At 41.3% G+C, this 22,004-nt stretch overlaps 1 protein-coding gene across 2 annotated transcripts in view; it reads right to left on the bottom strand.

Annotated features, from left to right (window-relative positions):
- KDR (kinase insert domain receptor) overlaps positions 1 to 22,004 on the bottom strand; it is a 75,061-nt gene that overhangs the window by 49,404 nt on the left and 3,653 nt on the right. For both annotated transcript variants that reach the window (XM_069201143.1, XM_069201146.1), the window contains exons 2-4: positions 15,130 to 15,205; positions 13,778 to 13,974; positions 8,486 to 8,607 (exon numbers count right to left, since the gene is read on the bottom strand). In XM_069201143.1, the coding sequence (XP_069057244.1) occupies positions 8,486 to 8,607; positions 13,778 to 13,974; positions 15,130 to 15,205 (395 nt within the window). The remainder of the gene's footprint in view (positions 1 to 8,485; positions 8,608 to 13,777; positions 13,975 to 15,129; positions 15,206 to 22,004) is intronic.

Here is a 22,004-nt window from a genome sequence, read left to right as displayed (position 1 = left end):
TCTCTGATCCTGATCAAGTATATCTTGTGACTCTACGATTAGAAGGGGACGTTGACCGCGTTGTACACGCCATCTTTTGGGACCATATGGTGAAATCATATGATGTCCTGTTGGCCGAACAAGATTGGCCACCTGACTTTGTTCGCGACTGTCCAGTTGGGGAGGAGGTTATTGCGCCTTCCTTTTCACCACTTGTTCCGAGAGAACTAGCGGAGTCATATGGTAATTCATGGGCTCTAGCACAAGCCCCCGCCCTATATAGAAATAATGTGGGGTGGGATAAACAATCACCTTATCATGTCATTCCCATTAAAGGAGAACCTCAGCCACAGCCGCAATATCCTATTAAATTTGAAGCCAGGGCATCGGTTCGGAAAATTCTTACACAATTGGAGTACCAAGGTGTGATTGAGCCTTGTGTCTCGCCGATGAATAATCCCTTATTTCCGGTTGCTAAACCGGACCATTCCTATAGGATAGTGGTGGATTACAGACATTTGAATAGTCATACACGCACATATGCAATACAGAATTCACATAGCGCTGCGCTTATGAATAATATAGTGCGTAAAAAATACAAAACAACTTTGGATATCTCGAATGGATTTTTCTGCCAGAATATAGCACCCGAAAGTCGGGACTATACCAGTTTCAGTGCGTTTGGCTCTCAGAAAAAGTTTTGTCGTTTACCTCAGGGGTATAAGAATAGCCCAGGACTGTTCTCGGCTCGTGTGACTGAACTTTTGCACGAGTTGGACCCTGAGGCGTTATCATATGTTGATGACATTTATTTGACGGACGATGAGATTCTACAACATCTCAGTCGCGTATCGCGCATTGTTGTGGGTTTTGCTGATATTGGTTATAAGTTTAATTTTAAGAAATCGAAGATTGCCTTCCTCAGTGTTATTTTCCTGGGATATGAGTTATCGAGTGAGGGCAAGAGCCTGGCGCCACATTTTTTGGAGAAATGTGCTTTACTGCAGCCTCCTAATATGGTTCGGAAGCTCCAGTCTTTGTTGGGGTTTCTGAATTTTGGCAGAACTTACATTCCTGATTATGCCTAACGTATAAAACCCTTATATGAACTGATTCGCCCGAATTTTTCAAGTAGATTTTGGACGATTGAGCATACACACATACTGCGAGAGCTGCAGAATGACCTCTTAGCGGTTAAACATTTACACACACGGGACAATAAAACTAATTTGGTCATCAGGGTGATTCCTGGGGCTGTTGGATTTACGTATGTCACCTTTAATGAAGGGGAGACAGTCCCGATAGCATACAAGTCCCACTTGTATTCTGCTGCAGAACAACGTTTTGCACAGACTGAGAAAATTCTCACTGCAGTACAGATGGCTGTGATCAAGGAAAGACCGCTAGCCCAGGGCCAACGCATTATTGTCGTTTCCCCAATTCCGGCCTTGGAGGCTGTTACAAAAGCGAGTGTTCCTAATTCGAAAGCTTTACACCCGCGGTGGATACAATGGGCTACATCTTTGGCGGCCACTGATGTGGATTACATATTTGACCCTAAGCTGCAGACTCAAGAATTTCTTCAATATGAAATAGAGTACCCGGTTCCTGCTGGCACATTGCCTATTGACCAATATGAAGTGGTCATGTATACCGATGGCTCTGCGCAACCGGCGGTTGGGACTAAACAACAGTATTCTGCTGCATGTGCAGTGGTGAGCGGGACTATGGAGGGGGGAGTCTTCTGCCCCCGACATACTTATACTAAAACCTTGGGAGATTGCACGGCGCAGCTGGCTGAGCTCAAAGCTCTTTTGTTAGCGTTGGAGCATGCAGAGCCGGCGATATTGACCTTGCTAGTCTGTGACTCCTACTACTGTGTGCAATCCTTCAATGAATATCTGCATTATTGGCAAATGAATGGGTTCAGAGATTCTAAAGGCAACACCATTAAACATATATAGTTGTGGGGTAAGGTTGCGGGTCTGAAAGAGACGCTTCCTAAAGTCCATGTTGTACATACACTTGGACACCAGCGCGTTGGAATACACGTTGCTGGGAATACTTTGGCTGATGAGGCTGCAAAGTCGGCAGTGGCTATCGCCACTGTAGCCGCGGTAACTCGTTCGAGTTCAAAACCAGACATAGAGATTTCGGCTGCCATAAAAGCTACGGCTGTTGGCACGCCATTTCCTAAAGGATTCCCTTCTAAATATAGTTACTGCTTGAGTGGTGCACTAAATGCTGTTGTTAATATTCCAGGCGTTGGTGTACGTGAGTTACCGAATAAGATTGAGAGACCTCGATTAATTTCTGCAGCGCATGAAGGGGTGGCATCTGCGCATGCTGGTGTGGCTGCCATGATTTCGCTTTTACAGGCCCGTTATTGGTGGCCTGGTCTCTATAAGGAGACAAAGCAGTATGTCCTTTGTTGTGACGTCTGTCAACAAATTAAAGTATCGTCGGCTAGACGCCCGCAGCAGACTCCTCTTCTGATATCAAATAGACCATTACAGTGTGTGTACTTGGACCATTGTGGTCCACTGACACCAGATAGTGCATACAAATACATATTGGTTGCAGTAGATTCGTGCTCCAGATTTGTGTGGGTCTGGCCACAGCGCTCGGCTGACGCTCGGACTGTTATTAAAGATTTGCGTATCTTTGTCGATACATTTGCAGTTGCGGCTTTTCATTCGGACCAGGGCCCTGCTTTTGCCTCTAAGGCATTCAGGGACACCATGGCTTCGTTGGGGGTCCGACTCCAATTCTCGTCTCCATTTCATCCCGAGGGAAATTCTGTCGTGGAGCGTTTAAATCGTGATTTAAAGCAATCCTTAACAGCCAGGGTTATAGGTACGGGTCATAGTTGGCTAGCCCACCTGTATGGAGTACAGAGAGCACTTAATAACTTGCCTAGAAGGTCACTGGGGGGTCGTACTTCATATGAGTGCCTGTTCGGAACACGAATGTATGTTCCTGATCTAGATGGTCCTGGTGTGGAGGCGGCAGAAACGCCCTTTGACATAAATGATCGTGTCACTGTTTTGCAGGATTTACAACAATTCCGTGAAGATAACTCTTCTGCAAGTGCTGCCTCCTCTGGAATTAAGGATGAGCCAGTAACACCTACTGGTTGGATACCCAGGATTGGGGATCTAGTGCGTGAAAAGGTCGCAGTAAAGAAAGAATTTGCTCCTTCTTATCGAGCACCTGTCCCGGTGTTGGGGGTGAGCGGCACGAGAACTGTGATTTTGCCGCCGCTGCAAGGGGCCAAAGGAAATCGTTTTGTTTCCATTGATAATGTCAAGTTACAACATGTGGCCGATTCTGCACAGCAGACCAAGAGGGACACCCAGTAGTTCCGGCATCCCTCTCACTACTGGGGAAGAAGTCCCGCTGCAGGTGATTAGCACCGACCATGTTTCCTCTCCGAGCTTGGGGAGGGTGGAAGATGATCTTGCGATTGTTCCACAGTCGACGTTTGATATCGATTCTTTTTCTCAAGTTGCTGTACGTTCTACTGATGTTTCTGAACATGTGATTTATAGCGTACCTAGGAGAGAACCTCCATCAGCTTCCTTGTTCACTGTTGCACCTTTTGCGAGAACTGCCTCTGGCTGCTTCAACGACGCGGATGCGGCTGTATCCAGCTCTTCGTCTTCGCTGTCTTCAATCCGAGGTCCACGTAAGCTACTAAGTTGGCTTAAACGTACATATTTAGTTGTTCCTTGGAACTATTTGTGGCTTTTTATGGCTGTACTGACTATTTTTTTATGGTTGGGATTTGTGGTTACCTTTTTTCTGGTAATACATGGTCATTTTCTTCCTGATCGATCAGACATTGAGCACGTGGAGACTGTGTTGAGACCACATTTTTCGTCTCATATGGTTCGAAGAGACTTATCCAATGTGAACATTTCTGCAATACCAATTCCGGATGGAATTGTGTGGGATAAAGTAATGTTTGATATATATGGTCCCACTGAATTGATTCAAATACCGTATGTTCTGAAGTTGTCAATGAATGATATTGTTATTCCAGGCATTGTTTCTGATGATTGGGATGTGAAGACAGTAGATGCTATGCTAAAAGATTTGCAATATTATACTGTCTATGATGATGAAGATGCTTACCAATTTAAAGATAATCATGGTGATATGTTTTGCTACACCTGTTATGGACACCACTTTATTCACAAAGCAAGTAGCCCTAAGTCAATCTTTAATTATGTACAATGGGAACATTGCTCGACTCCTCCACAAGGGAGTTCGAAAACGTATAATGATAAATTTGCATATTTTTCTGGGCATGATCAGCGAAACGCTAAGTCTTACTATTTTAAAGTGACACCGTATTCTAATAAGCAAATTTTGTTGACCGATACTAAATTACTGTATTCTAATTCGTTTGTATCTAAACTTTCGGTCGAAGGATATGAATACTGGTTGAAGACTGTTGACTTGAAAAGTGTTTGGGGTATGAAAAATTGGCAGATGCAAGGCAGAGATACATTATTTCGAGCATGCATTATCCCTGTGCAAATGATTTTCCTCAATGACACAGTACAACAGACTAGTTGTTTGGGCTTGGCGTCGATTAGAGAATTGACTTTGCCTAGAATACCTGTCCCTTCTAAATTAAATAACTGGCAGCACTATGTGAATGATACTTTTAGTGAATTTACGCATTGGGTCCAGAATGGTACGCTTAACGCTTCATCGTTACATCCGGGCAGGTGGTTATTGTGGCCTGTAGACACTAATCAGTGTCATCAACGTTTTGTTACTTCTTCTGGGGGGTTCAGGACTAGTAGGGCAGACCCTCGTTACATTTCACCAGAACATGCAGATATAATAACTACATACAGTGTGGGTAAACTTTGTCAACAATGGTTGAAGTACTCCACGCTGGGTGCAGTTAAGTCACACCTCAAGTTATTGTCTAATGGTACTGATTTACAAGATTTCTTGTCAGGTCCCAACGTGCCCCGGAGAAAAAGGTTCTTATACGAAGTGTATAATGAGTTTTGGAAACTTTCCCAGCAGGAGGCTGCAGCCTGGTTAAGACAGATTGATCAAGAAAATCTGCTGCAGACTTTGTCTGTTGTTGATAATGGCATGCATACCCTTTCTGACCGTGTTTACACGATTGACAGCATTGTCTCTTCTGCTATTGACATTATAAAATCAGACATGTCTTCTTTATATCATGGGCAGAGTCAGACACGATCTATCATGCAGCTGGGTTGGACTCTTCAGACCTTGAAGGCGGGTCGCGTTCCATGGCAGCACATTCGTGCCAGAGAGATCTTTATCTCCTTTAATTTAACTCGTCAACAACAATTGATGGCTAAGAAGGAAGCAACGTATGTTATGTTAAATATTGAAAAGTTGGAGAAACTGCCTTTTACGGTGGCTGAGATTCCGTCAGCTGAGTGGTTGATTCATGGGGTTATTAATTTGCCTATCTCCACTCTGCAATTTACTTCTTGTTTGAAGCACATTCCGGTGGGTAGATATGAACTATTGGGTGACAGTTACATACACGAGGTGTGGGAGCTTCCTTTTCAGTACAGATGTGTTAATGGTTTGCGGGAAGTTTTTCTTAGCGGTAGCGAATGCGAAGCTTCTGTTAGCCATTCCATGGTTTGTAAACAGCTGTCCTTGCACGGAGCGTGTAATGCTTCGATTGCTAACTTAGCTTGTTATCTGAAGGGAGTTCCGGTCCCGGTAATTAAAAACACTTTCCAGGTGCTTTCTAACGGCAGTTACATTGTTCTTAACAGAGAACGTTGCTGTGGCATGCGTGCCGGAATAGTTTACGTCGTTGTCGTCAACAAGGCCGTTACGTGCTGCGGGAATGTGTTGTTTCCCCCTACTGAATTTAGGGAGGTAGCGGACATCTGGCCTCATATTGCTACTTCCAAGGTTGATTTCGACAAGTTGAGTCGGCTGAAAGCTTTATTGTTTCAAAAGCATGTGGCCCTTACATCTGCCAGCAAGACCTACGCACTTCAAGTGGCAAGGTCATCGGCGGAGATACAGTCCCTTTTGAATACTAACTTTCCGAGTCACTTCGGTGAACTTGTGGGACGTATATTTAATGCATCTAGCACTGCTGGTATTGCTCATTTTTTCAAAGCCGTTGGTGTTGGTTTCGTTCACACCTTCTCTTCCGTATTCGGTTTGATACCTTCGGCTATACACTCTATTTTCGGAAGCATTTTTGGGGGTTTCCCAATTACTTTGGCTTTATTTGCTGGAGTTTTGCTATTGTTGCTTTTTTTTCGCAATGGCTGTCCCGCCGCAACGAGATCCTGTATTGCTGCTCCCGTCAGCGCAGCTGTGTCGTGAACGCATGATGCAGCGTTTTGGAGCAACACTCCTGGCTCATTTGGAGTGTGACTGGTCTTTGTCGTTCCGACCGGTTTTGGATTGTGTGCAACCCGTGTTTCGATGCCTTTGGTGCTCGTTTGAACATGCACTGGCTTTCTGTCTCTCACAGCAGCGCTCTCCAGTGGTTGATCTTGATCTGTTGATGTTCCTGATTAGGGCTCATTCCCAGACTTGTGCACTGCGGTTGCGTTTGCTTCGTGAAGCGGATTATGAGATTCCCTTCCTGGAGGAAGATGGTTTTGTCTCTTTCCGTGGCACTACACGGGGTGCCGCCCTCAATGGTTTTGGGGCTTTGGAACACACCTGCTCCATGGTACTTTGTGGCGTGGATCTTCCGATATTAACATATCTCGAAGTGGAGGAGCTTCTACGTTCTATTGCTTCTGTTTGACAATTGGATTTTTTTTCTCTCTCTCCCGACTAAATTGACACTATATTGCAATTCGCTCTATCGTCACATGTTTCCTAAATTTATGACTTTGTTGTCTTCTCATCTTGTCGAAATGTTGGGTTTAAATTTAGGTCATGTTTTTTTTTTTTTTATGTTGTTGGAACCACTTGCTACCGACAAGGGGAGGGTGTAGTGTGGTCAGTTTTACGTATATTTTGCGCATTAGCTTCAGGCCTTAGGCCTCTGTGCACTTTGCCCTAAATATATTTTATTCATTTGCTAACAGCTTAGAGCCTCTGTGCACCTTGCTCTAAATGCTTTTGATTAGGCTTCGTACTGTTATTTTACAGAATAGCCAGTTCTACGGTGTTGTTTTTTATTCATATCACACTGTTTTGCCTACTTCAGCACTGGAGTTCTTCATAACATATTCACTCTGTGCTTTAGTCAAGGATACAGTCTGGTACATTGCCGATAGACGTGGTAGGAGTCTAGACTTGCCATTCCTGCGTAGGAACATTTTGTGATCACGATGACATGTTAGTTATAAAATCACTTCCTTGTCCCAATACATGCAAGAGGGAGATTCCGACCAGGGAACCACAACTAGACGCTGACTGCCTCGTTGCAGATGCTGAACCAGATCACAGGCCTTTGCTCAGGTATGAGTGTGTCCGTCTCCCTAGTGATACAGAAAGGCAAGCTGAAAGCTTAACATGCTGTGCTCTAAATAGAACAAGCAGAGGGAGAGTAGAAACGGTTAGGAATTATGATAGCTTTATTTCTATGTTTTACTCTCCTGGTTACTATATCAATCCTACTATGTTGTATTGTTCTGGTTATTGCGGCTCACGCCTTAATATCTAAAATACAGTCGTTTTATTAAAACATTATATAAAACTTATACTGTCTTTGTCATTTGTATATGAGACCATATTGTGAATGAGAGAGTTGAATTGGATCTGAGTGACCACGACTTCCCTGAGAAGTTCCAAAGATGTCATGCGCTCGGCTGCCCAATCATTTCTTCCCCGTGGGAGAAATGAGGCACTGCTAGTTAGCCGGAGCAACAACCGGATTTAGGGTGACAGAGTTCCTTACACGTGGGTCAGACTCAGTCCCCCACACCGTTATCGATCCTGCTGCCTAGAAATCCAGTAGTCTCATTTAGGATAATGAGAGCCCACGCAACAAGATGAGCAAAACAACCCAGATGCAACACACTGTCAAATGCTGTATGCAGTTCGCAAAGGATCAGGGCAGCATGTCCTCTCTGATTCACTGCCATTTTAAAGTCATCTACAACAGCAAGTAATGCACAATCCGTATTCTAAAGAGGACAAAACCCAGGTTGGTGTGATCAAGAAGGAGTTGATATGTTTAGATAACTGTGTATTAATGTGCTTCTCTAGATATTTGGCTGGGAAGGGAATAGGGTATATAGAATAAAAGGGTAGGAGTTTCTGCCAAGAGGTTCTAAGCAAAAGCACAACAAAGGTCAGCTGGAGAGACCACTTTCGTAATTAACAGGTTACATTGGCAATATGAAACAGAACTAATGATACCAGTGGCTTTATGAGTTACAAAGCGAAGCCAGGGATTCAGTGAGGATCTGGACTTAATCCTACGCAGTGAGTATCCGTAAGGTATATTGTGATTTCCAAGGAATAACTGCACACAGAGTAGATAAATAAAGTAGAGAGATTAATAACTTACCGTGCAGAGTGTCACATTCAGGTCAGGCACAGTACTGAGGCATGGGATGGTTACAGTTACATCAGTGATGTAAAAGAAGTTAAGATTTTCATTGGTAGAAGGCACAAATGGAGACCAACTATCTAGAAAATGAATGTCAAGAATTAGAAGGCAAATTGTATGCTTACCATATATGAGCTCACACAACAAATAATTTAAATTTTGTTCTAGAAGGCAAAGATCTATAGCTGGTTCACAAAGTTTCAATGAAATTTGGAGTTTACATGTTTTTGCAATGTCATGTGTGAATAATGTGGGCTATAAATTGCTTTGGCCATGGCCCCTGCCACGAGTTCTGTCTAGGGAACTTGCACATAGTCATGTGCAAATTGAAAAACGTAACATATTTTCCATGCACTTACAAAAGTGGCTTTTTAAATGAAGAGTTACTATTTTATGAAAAGCTTTTTCAATAATCCATAATTGTTAATTCAGATTTATCCATGAAAAATTGAGATGTTTAAACGAGGAAGGATCATCAGAACTTTATCTTTAAATAGAAGAGCTCTACCTCAGATATTCTGTAGAACCATTCATATTCATATATTGGACCATCGAGTAGTGTCACCCGCCACTTTTGTTGGGGTGAACTAAACAGCTGATGTAAAAACAATAGTTGCGATTATGACCTTGTACTTCAGAAGGTTAAAATAAATCTTAAAAACTGGCATCATATGACAGGTAGATATAATTTTGTAATAATGTCAGATCTGCCTAAGATGATGTATCCTTTTCATGCTATTCCTCTGTTTATTTCCATTACAATTATTAATTGTATAGACTCAATGGTAAGTAGTTTTATATGTGGGTATCAAAGATCATGATGGACATTATTTTTTCTGAATCTACTAACAGTGAGAGAAGGATGTGCTGTGCCATATTTTAAGTTCTATTTTTGGGTGGAAAAGGCCAAAGGACTATCACTATTTTAAATACATCACTATTTTGCTCTTTAAATTGATAACATCTTCCTTCAATATATCTGCTTAGCCAGAGAGAAGAGGTGGCTGGCTCTTTTCTTTGTTCTTTGGTTCACTGAAACTAGTTACCACAAGAAAGTATGGTTCAAAACTGTTGGGGCCTCGAAGAGTATCTGGCAATGTTGGAGGTTGTGTTTGAAAATTAATGAATATAATATCTAAACGCTTCTCTGGAAAAAGGAACTTTTTCCTTCAATCATTTGTGATGTTAATTGCCATCCTTGTAGAACTGCAGCAATTGTTTTGAACAGTTGAGGTTTTTCAGGGAGAGACATTACTGTTGTTCCATCAGTGCCAATATAAATTTAATTTGCCAGGCAATGTTAATACTTACAGATCAGGTAATATTGTAATAAACATAGAAGTGACATAACATAATCAATTCAAATGTCCACTACTGTGAGTCTTTGTCAACAACAATTATAATATAAGGATCCAGACCATATACAGTATCTTTAATGCATTTAGATCAGATGATTTAGAGGCCCAAACATCTTACCAGAGCAGGAAATTAAAAGTTACCTGTAATTTACATATGATTCCACAGTCATTAGAGTAGGGCCATTGATTAATAATGTTCACTAATTACAAAATTCAACACTATAAAATATTATTTTATTTGTATTATAGACTCACAAGATTATTTAAATTGGGATGCTATTACAATTCTTTTCTTTCTGGGTGTCAGAATCAAAGAGCAGACCTATTTCATATGCTTGCCTGTTGTACCTTGTTACAAGAATGCTGGCACAAAATCCAAAAAAATAACTCAGCACTTATAAACAATTATGTCCATCAGATCAACTAATCATGTTCCTAAAGGCATTCCACTAGTACCCTGTAGCTTTGATTTAAATCTTAGGTAAGTTTCTGACAAGCTCACCTTAAGCCTATTTTATATTGGGCAAAGATTTGGACAACTGAGCAACTTGCGCCTTATCAGGAGTGTCTTGCTGAAATTTTAGCTCATCAGCTGCCCCCTAGGCTTCTGTGGATATCACATGTTAAATCATGGTTGGTTAAGTTAGGTATGATTGAATTCTGGTTCCAAACCAACATCAATGACCAGTACTTCTAGGGGTCATATTAAAGACCATCACTGGAACATTGTTATTGGTGCCGAAATGTCTGCTATTCCCGCAGTAGGCAATATCCACCTTTATGTGTCTCTTATTTTGACGATTTTATGGACTATGTGAATATGACTTTCTATGTCAGCGTCTCTTTACATTAAATTCAGACTGGGGATTTTACCAATTGTTTCTTTTACTTCTTCTTGGAGGAGTAATATTAACCCCTCCAGTTTCTGCCCTGTGGGCTGCCAGGCAGTGGGAAATGACGAGCACCTGTTGTTGTTTTGTGATGCATATGCCAAACAGAATGTTCATTGAATTATTCCTCTGTGCCATCTTCTTGGGCTTGATGACAGGCATAATGCCTTGAGAATATGTTAGACAGATGCTAGGAGTTGTGTTGTTTATTCGCTTGCCAGTTACTTAACTTCTATATGGCACCTCAGAAAAAGAAGCATCAAAACTCCAATGTACCATGCACTTAAAGCTCAATTGGGCTTAAGGCCCCCTTTTGTGGTTTTAACCAATTTTTGCTTGAGTCCAAGAACACTTTTAAATATCACGGTTTTACCGAAGGCCCTACCAAATGTATGCCCCTTGGAATGAGAAATTCTAACGCTCACACTGTGTATTGCACAATATTTTCTTTAACTTTCTTATGGTTTTATATTATGTTTATATTTTTTATGTTTTTATATCATGTTGTTATGTGTGCTTTTATGGTTTTTTTAAACCGAAAAAGAAAGTTAATGATGAACTAATCATATTCAGATTTGATCAATCTCTCTCAAAGGGTGTTGCACATTTCCATTTTCTCACAAACATTGCTGCCAGGCTATATATTGTTAAATCTAAATCCCCTAACATTTGGAAATAGCGGACAAAACATCTGCATTGTTATAAATTTGAGGCATCACTCTACAGGCTGAAAGGAAACTGTAGATAGAAAAAATATCAAATGATTTGAGGGCAAGAGAAAATATTTCATTTTAATGAACTAAGTATAAATGCAAGCCATGTTATATAATTATTTTCTTTTTGGTAAAGACCTTCTGCCCTTAAATTTCTTCTGGTATGTTTCTGTATGCTATGAATTGTAATATTCGCTCCTCATATAATTATAATTAGTTTTCACTTTCAATAGTTAAAAAAATAACCATTCAGGTTCTGCGTTTTCATTCTTCCAAAGCAGATAGTGGTCGATGAAATCCTGTATGAAGTTCACAATATCCATATTTTATTGTGATATTTCCATACTTTTTGAGTTAGGACCTCTAATGGGAAAGTCCCAGGAAGTGTTGCAAGAACAGGTCTTATCAGTGCACTCAATAACAACTTCCACACTCTACTTACATCCTTAAGTATCACGGATGCTGTTACATGCTTAGCTACGAAGAAATACCTCCTAAATGACTATCATGGTCTGGTCCAGACTCACCAGAAACATTAATAAATAAATCATATATTAAATATACTTTTCACCAGGGTACTGTGCTTGTGAATCAACACCTACAATGAAGTCAGAAAAGAGAAGACTACTCTGAATTTGGTAGTTTTTGGCACAATTGCTTACAACCCATCGCCTTGGTCAAACGACCCAGATCAGAGGTTAACTTTTTTTTATTTCTCGCTCAGCATTCAGCATACCCTGAAGCAGAACTGACGTCAATGAAATCAAAAGACAGGCTAGCATCCGCCATCACAGAGCAGCAGTAGGATGTGTGCAAATGTAAACACTACTTGGTATTTTGCTGCAGCAATGGGATTTCAGGAAGCAAAACAAGGTTTCTCTAAGAGATAACAAAGAGGTTGCTACTAACAATGTCTTTGATTTATATGGGCTTAATGTCTAGGACAAACTGGCTCTCAAGGGTGGATTTTCTTTCAGCACCGGAGGCTTGTAGGGAAAGAGGCTTAGAGGGAGGTACTAGCACTTGGGAGTATTCACACATGAATTCTGTGGTGGGAAACTAAAAGTACTTGCTGATTTGTAGCATATACCTAACAAATACACCCTTGCCCTTCTGGCAAAGGTTATCGACCAAGAAAGGATTCTCAGGGAGTAATATGAACAGAGGAATTAGATTAAACACCTGATGAGGATTATTGGTTGAACTAGGTATGAAACTCCATGATAATACACCAATAAACATACTTTGGAAATGCAATAAAATCCATTCAAAGTAAAAGTAACAAAAACATTGATAAGAATATTAAAAGTCAAGACCAGCATGTACTGTATTTCGCACAACTGTGCAAAGTTAAGTATTTAAAATGTCTGACTATTAGGAATATTATTTAAAAGTCAACATTGCAACACCTTTTCTTTCTCTTTTGGGTCCCTACATTGCCTTCCTCTGTGTCCGATTCAGGAGGTCACAATGGCTGCCATGACCTCAGTAGCGCACTTATGACTGGGTCATCACCAGATAATACAGATCCTATTAGAATCTGACACTTGGTACATGCCCCTGCAACCACCCAGCTTATTTCTCGGGTGCCAGACAAATGGGGCTCTCGTGTGCATGGCGTTGAGAAGGGTAGTGGATTACATTAGATAAAGTAAGATTGCTCTTACGTCAACAGCACTATTAAAGGCCTCTATTTCTTCTGCTGCACCATTTTTAGGTAGGCGCTTTTAATTCAGTTGTCCGATTTCATCTGTAAATACAATGTTTCCACTAAATATTTTGGATTGACACCTAAGGGCCATATGTACAAACACTTTTTCCCATAGACACAGAATGGGTAAAAACCTTTGCTACATCTGGCCCTAAATGTCTGTAATTTGCACATACACATATTACGTAGCAGCAAAGAAATAATAACAAAGTTTCAAAGTTACATGAAGGCCTGAGACCCATTTCAGAGTTATCTAAATATATCTAAATATACCACTGAGCACTATGTTTACACTTCTGGGTGGGTAACAACTCACATTCTTCCTTGGAAAAGTCAGGTTTGGCCAGTGGCAGACATATTTAGAAAGAACACGCAGGTGTCCTGTGAAGCATATATCATTGTGAGAAGGTATCACCACAAAATATCATCAATTTACTTGATTGTGTAATAATAGTTCCTGAATTTATTAGAAGTAATCTTAATTGCTATATCGACAATGGGATGGTCCTTTTCCATGTACCATCTCTTACAATGACAGTAAGCAATAAGAAAAGACATAGGCATATTATCAAACCTACCTTGAACATCGACGTAAACACTTGTAAAGTCTTGGCTCTCTCTGTAGAAGCACTTGTAAGTTCCAGTGTCATTACTTCTCAGTTTTTTCACTATCATTGTTTTGCAGAATGGGCCATTGCTACAGTCAAGCACATCAATGTGGTTTTCACCAATGCTCTTAATTTTGGGCCAGACCCACTCAACAAACTGCTGTCCCCTGAAACAACATAATTAAAAAGAGCATTATGGATCTGAACAATAAAAGGGGGGGTTGTCCATCAAACAGTGCACATCATTCAAGGGTTTCATTTCTAAATTTTGGCATACTTCTTTGAAATGATCTTGTCAATTAAAATAAAGTTTGGTATAAAAATAACTGAATTACATTGCTTCTGAGCTACGCAAACTCAAAAAACAGCAGTTCTTTTGTTATCCTTCTACTGAAAAGCAGAATTCACACAAAGGATGTGTAGAAATTTGGTATCGCAATTTATATTAATTTCTTAAAAACAAGGCATTGCAAACCATTTTGAAATTGCTTTCCTTTTGCAATAAATCCTAAAAACAAAATGTTGATTCACCAGGAGTCAAATCCATGTTTCCAGCTCTGCTCCATTGACATATGGTGTAGGTCAGCACTGTTCAACCCTGTTGTTTAATAAGGGTTCCATGGGCCGTATCGAAAGCAAGAGGAATACGCCTCAAAAAGCAGCAATTATGGGAGTGCATGCAATGGGCCCCTCGAACCACAACATACAATGCTCTGACATACTGATGTTAGCTATGCCCCTGACTAACATTTACCTACAAGGGGTGAAGTCATGACAGGTTATCGGGATACCCTCCTAAAATCTGAAGGGAGGCTCATTTAACCCTCCTAATATGACCTTAAGTCTTTTTATTAAAGATCCTCACTTCACTTTCTAAGGTCCTATTATGACCTTAAGTCTTTTTATTAAAGGTCCTCACTTCACTTTCTCTTTGATTTTGCTGTGACTTTGCTACTCTTGCCACTTGAATTATTTAAGGATGTAAACGTAATTATGACCATACTGCGCCCTTAGGAATGGCAAGAACCTGCCATTGCAACCAACCTCAGTTGGGCCAACACAAATCCCTTGCAAACCTCTTAAATACATGTCCACTTTTTCATTCACTGTTTGATTCTTTCACGAGTAAATATTCAAGAAGTGCCCAAAACCAGCTTGGTTTGATTTACCAACACAAAGAGAAGGCATGATACTTTCATGTGCAAGGGTGATACTTCTTAACGTTTGTGTTGTTTAAGACCCTGTTCAGTATTTCTAAGCAGCTTTCCTCAATCAACCTGTGCCATCAAACCTCATAAGCATGCACTGCTGAAGTAACTTACCAGCAGGAAATTGAAAGAGTAGCATTAGCAGGTATTCTCACTGTGCCATTCTGAATGCTGAGGCTTGGTCCATTACCTACGAAAAGAAGTTGCAAATGAATATACAACAATAACTTATATATTAAACTAGTATTTAGAGGTCAAAATGTATTTCATAATCTAGACCTCTCAAAGTCAAGCTATCCCGAAAGTGCTCTGAATGCTCCAAATTTCAATTGAATGTAGTATATATATATATATATATATATATATATATATATATATGGAATATTTTCTTTCTTGAAAAAGCATTGCCAAAGATAATAGGTATGGTTGTGACAGACATGCAAATTGTTTTATGTATTATATTTTATTTAAAAAACTTGCAAAACTATAACAACAAAGGTTTGGCCCAGCACACAGGCACACCACTTCTGGCACTGAAATTCACTTCATTTTAGATGGCTGTTCAAATGTGATCCAGTAAAACGTCAACACTCACAGTGCACGACAGCCAATGGATGAAATGCTCTGCTCCATTGCCCCGTACTATAGGCTGTGTTGAGGAGAATTTAAATGTGAAAGGCAATTGAACAGACCAACGTTTGAAAAGGCCGCCCCATTAATATATAGGTACAGCTTTTTTATTATGATTTTTTTTTCCAAACATTAGGTTGGCGAGACAGCTGAAGCTCTCTCTAGGCCAGGCCTAAAAAGGACTAGTACTACCACTCCTTGCATTGCTATTTAACAGCTCTGTATCACACTGCTGTTATTAGCGTGGTCTTGTAATGCTTCCCTTTGTTCGATTTGTTGCATACTTGTGCTTGCAAGACTGGTTGATTGAGTCAGTCTTTGAAGTACGGCCTATGTGTGAGAAGGAAAGACTGACACTGACTCTAATGCCCACCCTCTCACCACACTCAGCCATCTCACGAATTTACAAATATTCAGATTGTTATTGACTGTGGTTTTTTAGCATGTATTTCACTGACATCTCGCACACTGTTGCCTCCGCTCGCGGGCATTTAAATAACATGAAGTCTGGATAACATGATAAAGCACACATTCCCTTGCATCAACTCTTCCACATTTGCATTTTCTTTTATTAATCAGAGGTTGTAATTGATAAATCTCAGATGCCATGTTGCTACTTGATCTATTGACCAAACAATCTTCAATCCCATGGCCCAGGAAGGGGGCTGCTGTCCTCTTGATGGGTGCATCTGTCGGGTGCTCTAGAGCTGTTCTCCTGCAGGTCCCAGATGTTGTCCATGCTCGCCGTGATGGAGTCGGTAGTGTGCAGAACAGCAGGCACGCTTTTGTGAAGTGCGATGGATGCTTCAGGACCTTCCTGTTTGGCTTGGCCCTTCGGACTTTCCTTCCTGTCCTATTTTTATGCTACATTGTTTAAAGGTAAGGAGGTTTCACAACTTTTGAGACAGCAAACTAATTTCTTAAAATGTGGTTTTACTTCTTGCGGTGTTTAGGAGCTCACGGGGACAAAAACATTAGCAAATAGAAGTCAGTCGGCCTTCTATTCTAACTTATCAATTTGTTTCAGTATTTATTACATTAGAAATATATTAAACTTGCGTTGCTAGGTGGCTCGGTGATATTTAATTATACAAAAATAAATCTCACTTTATTGTACACCTTTATGTAACTGTGCTCACAGGTATATATATATACCCAAGCCATGCCACCACTAATCGTTTTTCTGTACTTGGTAAATCACAGGTTAAGGACCACTCCATATAGGAAATTTTTAGTTGGGTGCTAAAAACTAGCTATTTTGTGTTACCATACCACCCACTTCGTTCTCTGTTCTTATGTAGCTTCCACATTGCCAGTTCCCTGGGTACTTGCTCTTCTTGGCTATTTTCCTGAGTACTTGCTCACTTTGTCTTCTCTCTAGGTGTTTTTCCATGCCATCTATTCTTTGTGTGTGTGTCCACTTGTCCAGTTTCCCACTGTCTTTTAGGCTTCCTTTGTGATTGCCCCTGGAAAGGGTGACTCCCCCAAGTAGCGACGGTGCCACCTTGCACTTCATATACATGTGAAAGGTGTCAAGTGTCTCCTTTAGAGCGCCCCAAAAGAAGTCAAAAAGGCGACTCCTCGGTGTAGAGAAATAAACTCCTCAGTAATCATGATAGAACATGATTGAAGAGGAAGAGCAATACAGGTGTAGCGAAACAAGGCACCAAATCCTTCCTTGAACAAGGTAGAAAAACAGCCAAGCAATGATTCTTCAGAAATGAAGAATCCAATGAAGATCTAGCGCAAGAGAAAATGGAGCAACATCAAGGACAAAAATGCTGTGATGCGTGTGACAAAAAATAAGGGACTAAATAAGTTGTGATGCATCCATCGCATATCAATGCCTCCGTATATGGGAAATGACATCATAGGAACCAGATTACCTCCAATTTGGTTTGGAAACTTCAGGCAATAATCTGTGAAAAAGCCATAATACTGGAACAGGCCAAATATGAGGCTAACCATGTCCACCTTTTCAGGATTATGGCATTGTGCAGCATGAGAAGTAGAGCCCCAAGTTTGACATCTCCCTTTCCTTCTGATCTTCAGTGAACCAACCATTGCCCTTCAATGGTGGCATTCTATGCAGCCCCCAAACACCCGCATGGATGACCACAATTGCAGCAGTGATGATCTGGACTGGGCATTATAAACACCTACCACTGCAGTGAGCACTGCAGCGAGCATAGAGCCAGAGATGTGCCTGCTCACAGAACCCAGGGATTTTTTCTCTTCTTATAATTGCATGTTGCCTGAAATACGTACCTGGCACAGATAAAACACCTATGTGCCTGTCCGCATTATTGACTCCCTACGTGGATGCCCATTTTGTCTATTCTCTGATCCCACCATCTTTGTCTACATCCTCAGTGTTATCCAACCTTGTCTAATCTTTGTGTACCTGCCAAATTTTCCTTTTCCCCAGATGTCTTCTATTGTTCTATATTTCCTGTGACAAGCAGGGACAAGAGACGATATCAGCACTCCTGACATAGTGGACAGAAAAGCAAACCCATAATCAGTAGGGAAATGATAGTTCTATTAGATGTTGATGATAACTAAATAGATGTTCATCATACGATGTATTTGCATCAGAAGACAGCATTTCACAGTGGCACTGATACTTATAATACAATGTAATCTCAAGGTTCCACCAGAAGGTATTCAACCTATGACTTAGGTCAAGTAAACAAGTCCATATAAGCAGCTATGGAAGGATGCATGGATAACTGAGGGATAGGTGCTCCTCAATGAACCTCCCCCTGGCTGGCTATCCCCGGGACCTCTAATTCACTCCCAGGGAGCTTGCTGCCCCTGAAGAATGGCAACTCTGCCAGCAATCTAGGGGCTGGAGGAGCAGCCTCCATCTCAGGAGAGCATGTGGCACGTTATGCTGTAACCAGACGTCATAGTAGATGTTGCCGGAACCCAGGGCATCTTCACAGTAAAGTTAACACAATTATCATAGTCGGTGCTTTTGGGCTGTGCATTTGGTGTTGTCGATCATTGACCTTCCTTTAACTTACGTGTGCTGAGCTTTGATTGGCTCTGCGGCCCTGCAATAATGGAAAGTCCAAGCCAGGCCACCTCTGGAGTAGCCTCTTATAAAGACTGAAGGGTCAGCACACCGCTTACTGGAGAGAGACAGAGGTGCCTCCTCTGTAGTCTCTGTGTAGGGGGGTCTTATTGCACTGGGATACCATCTTTAGGGCTGCTTGTATCTTCGTGACTTTCGCAGATACAATAGCCAGGCCAAGTGGATGTTGAAATCGTGTTTCCTCCTCACCATTCCGTCATGATTCCCACAGAGGCCTCCATGATGTGCCCTGATCTCCCTGATAACAACTAGACTGTTTAATACACTGCAACCATCTTTATTCAGTCTTGGCATTAAATATGGCAACCATGGTGTAAGGAAAAATGCCTGCTCACCCATTTTTTTTTTAATTTTCAGTTTTACAACCACAAATTTTACAAATCTTCACAGTAAAAACTATTATGATACATAGACATAAGGTTTTTTTTAATGAGATATGTTTAAACTATTGTTACTGTGTCAATTGTGTAATGCATTGTTGCATATGAAACTGTTCTTTTGTAAAGCGCTTCAATGCATTAGTTACAGTTCTTATGAATAGTTCTTAGTCACCTCATGGATCTTGGTCACACCATATAAAACTGCAAAAATAAATAAATAAAATGGATGCATGGATGGCTCTCTTCACTTGTTAAGTGCTTTTCCTCACCACTTTCAAAGATAGCCAGGTGCCACTGCTAACTATAGATTCAATGTATTTTTTTTTAACACCAATCTTCGTACAACTTGTCCCTCCATAAACAAGTCGGTTTGGTCATCAGTTCATAGAGAGTGAAGCCACACAATCCCTTCCTGTAGTGCACTCTGGGTTCTTGTTACCTGTTGTCCACTACAAAGCACGATAATGACGGTCTATGCAGAGGTGTCCCTAAGGAAGGACTTCGGCAGCAGGAATGGATGCAACATACGTTGGGGTCCCTGCTGTTCAAGGCTTTCAACAAGCACTGCGGTTCTCACTTGCTTCCAAGTATGCCGAAGGCGCTTTTCATTATTTTCAGAGATATTCAAGGACAGAAATAGCGCCCTCGACCAGCAAGACAACTTTTCATGCTGCTCTGCAGGTGGACTTAAATCATTTAGTTGTTATCGCTATTTCCCCCTATGATATAAATTGTGCGATTCTAGCAGGACATCGTTAACGTTTGAATAACAGGAAAGCGGGACAGGGTGCGGTTCCTGTTTATGCGCTATGCCAGTCTGAGGTACTGCTAGAGCACGCGGTGCAAAGAAATATTACGACCCAATGCCCTGCTCACTCACGTCTGTTGAAAGTGATTTCGCGATTTCTAGTTCCTTCAAATGATGACAGTTCTTTTCCAGGCCTAACGATTAAATGATTTTGGTAAACAATGACTTCACGTTACCGAGGCAGACAATAGTACGGGCACTACACCCTGTCCGGTCATTCTTTTTCCTACTTTGACGAGTGTTTCCCACGTGACTCGAAAACTCATGATTGGACTACCTGGTACGCGCTGTTCTTATCTGGTCTGCTAGAGTACGAGGCGCTTGTATATTGCGAAAGACCAAAGTGTGTCGAAACATTCTCCACAGGAGGGCTCTGACGCAGAAGCCAGAGGGCTTCCCGCCATTTCCAGGAGTGCCTCGAAAGCTAGCGGCTCAAGTGCGCAGTTAACTGCTTCTGAAGCACAGGGTGACACGTTCGGCGAAACAACGCATTAATAAAGTGCGCCTTCAGCGTGAACTCAGAACATTAGAAGGCAATAAACTAACTGAAGTAATACGCAAACGTTTGTGCCCATTTTTTTCATTTCTAGGCCTTCTAAAATGCAAAATGTGATGTGAGGTCACCGAGTCGTGCGTATCTCACAGATACTCGTTGAACTTGGACTGAATGGGGCCCCTACTAAATGTTTGGGGGTCTTTTGGACGGTTAGGGGCCCACCTGCGCGGAAGGGGCTGCTGGTGCCTGCGATACGCTTCTGGCTGTTGGGCCTATACAATTCTGTGCAAGGCTTCATAACAGCATTAAATATTTAACGCAACACCTACAAATAACTAGCTAATAAAAATAAAGATAAAAAATATGTTCTGATGTTATAAGCAGTGCCAGAAATCAAGACAAATAACAAACATGATAGAGGCAGCTGTCCCTGCAAGCGTGAGTTTCAGGGTGACTGGCTGAAACAATGAAATGTGCAAAAACACTATAATGACATTATGGCCAAATGTCATTATGAATTTCAACTTTTCAAGCTGTACTACTGGAATGTAGAGCACATAACAAAGCCTGATTCTCCAATCCTGATAATGGATGCATTTGTGAACTATGTTGACATTTTCAAGTGCAAGTGAGCATGTCACAAAGAGAATTCGTACAACCTTTGTTCTCCCCCAAGAATGAGAACAGGGTACACTTAACAAATACAACCAGTTTTAATTTGAGCCAGTGGTTTCCAGTGTTCGGCACCAGCAATTAATCGTCAACAGGGAATTTATGACAATCTGCCACATGGTGGCACTGTGTATCTGATTTAGAGATGAGGATAACAGCAGTTTTTTTCTCTACTCAATATACATAAAAAATGATAAAAACCTGCAGCCAAACCTTTCTTATAGCTTTCGGGACATGAAATAGTCTGAATTGTAACACTTGTAGGAGTGTAATGGTTAGTAGGTATGTTAGTAATGTCATTGACAGCGCTGGGGGAGGGGGGGGGCAAAGGGTGGCGAAAGCCGCAGTGGCCTTCTGACGAGGGCACTGGCACTTATGTTTTTTACAACTTAAGCACTGGGTACAACACTACAGTTCCATACCTGCTGGATTTGTTGGAGGTCAGATCGATATTCCCAATGTGGCTCATTGTACTTGTAGAGAGATGACCTGAGACTGAAGAAATGCTCTTATACCTGAGAAAGGGGATTGTATGCCCTCATCTGACAGTAGGCACAGCAGCCTTCCACTGACCTAGGGTCAACCAAGGAACTGGCAACAATGAAGGAGTATTCATGTAATCCACGTAAGAAAGCAATTTATATGTCCCATGATACAGTCACATACCATCAGAATGCCCTCAAGTAGTGCCCCATTACCTTTGCAATCCATCAGTAGGACTTCACACAGTCCCAAACAGACTCCTCACATAGCACCAGCAGACAATTGGATACCAGCAATAAGCACCCAAGTAGGCCTAAATAGATACTCACATACCATGTTCAAGCCTTCATATTGTCTCCAACTGCACTCTCACAAACCATCAGAACACCCTCATATAATGCTCTACAACCCTAGCATAGC

The sequence above is a fragment of the Pleurodeles waltl genome, chromosome 1_2 (genome assembly GCF_031143425.1).
Source record: "Pleurodeles waltl isolate 20211129_DDA chromosome 1_2, aPleWal1.hap1.20221129, whole genome shotgun sequence".
In the NCBI taxonomy this organism is placed as follows: domain Eukaryota; kingdom Metazoa; phylum Chordata; class Amphibia; order Caudata; family Salamandridae; genus Pleurodeles; species Pleurodeles waltl.
Note: the sequence above shows the minus strand (reverse complement) of the source record. Positions and strands in the feature narration are given on the sequence as shown.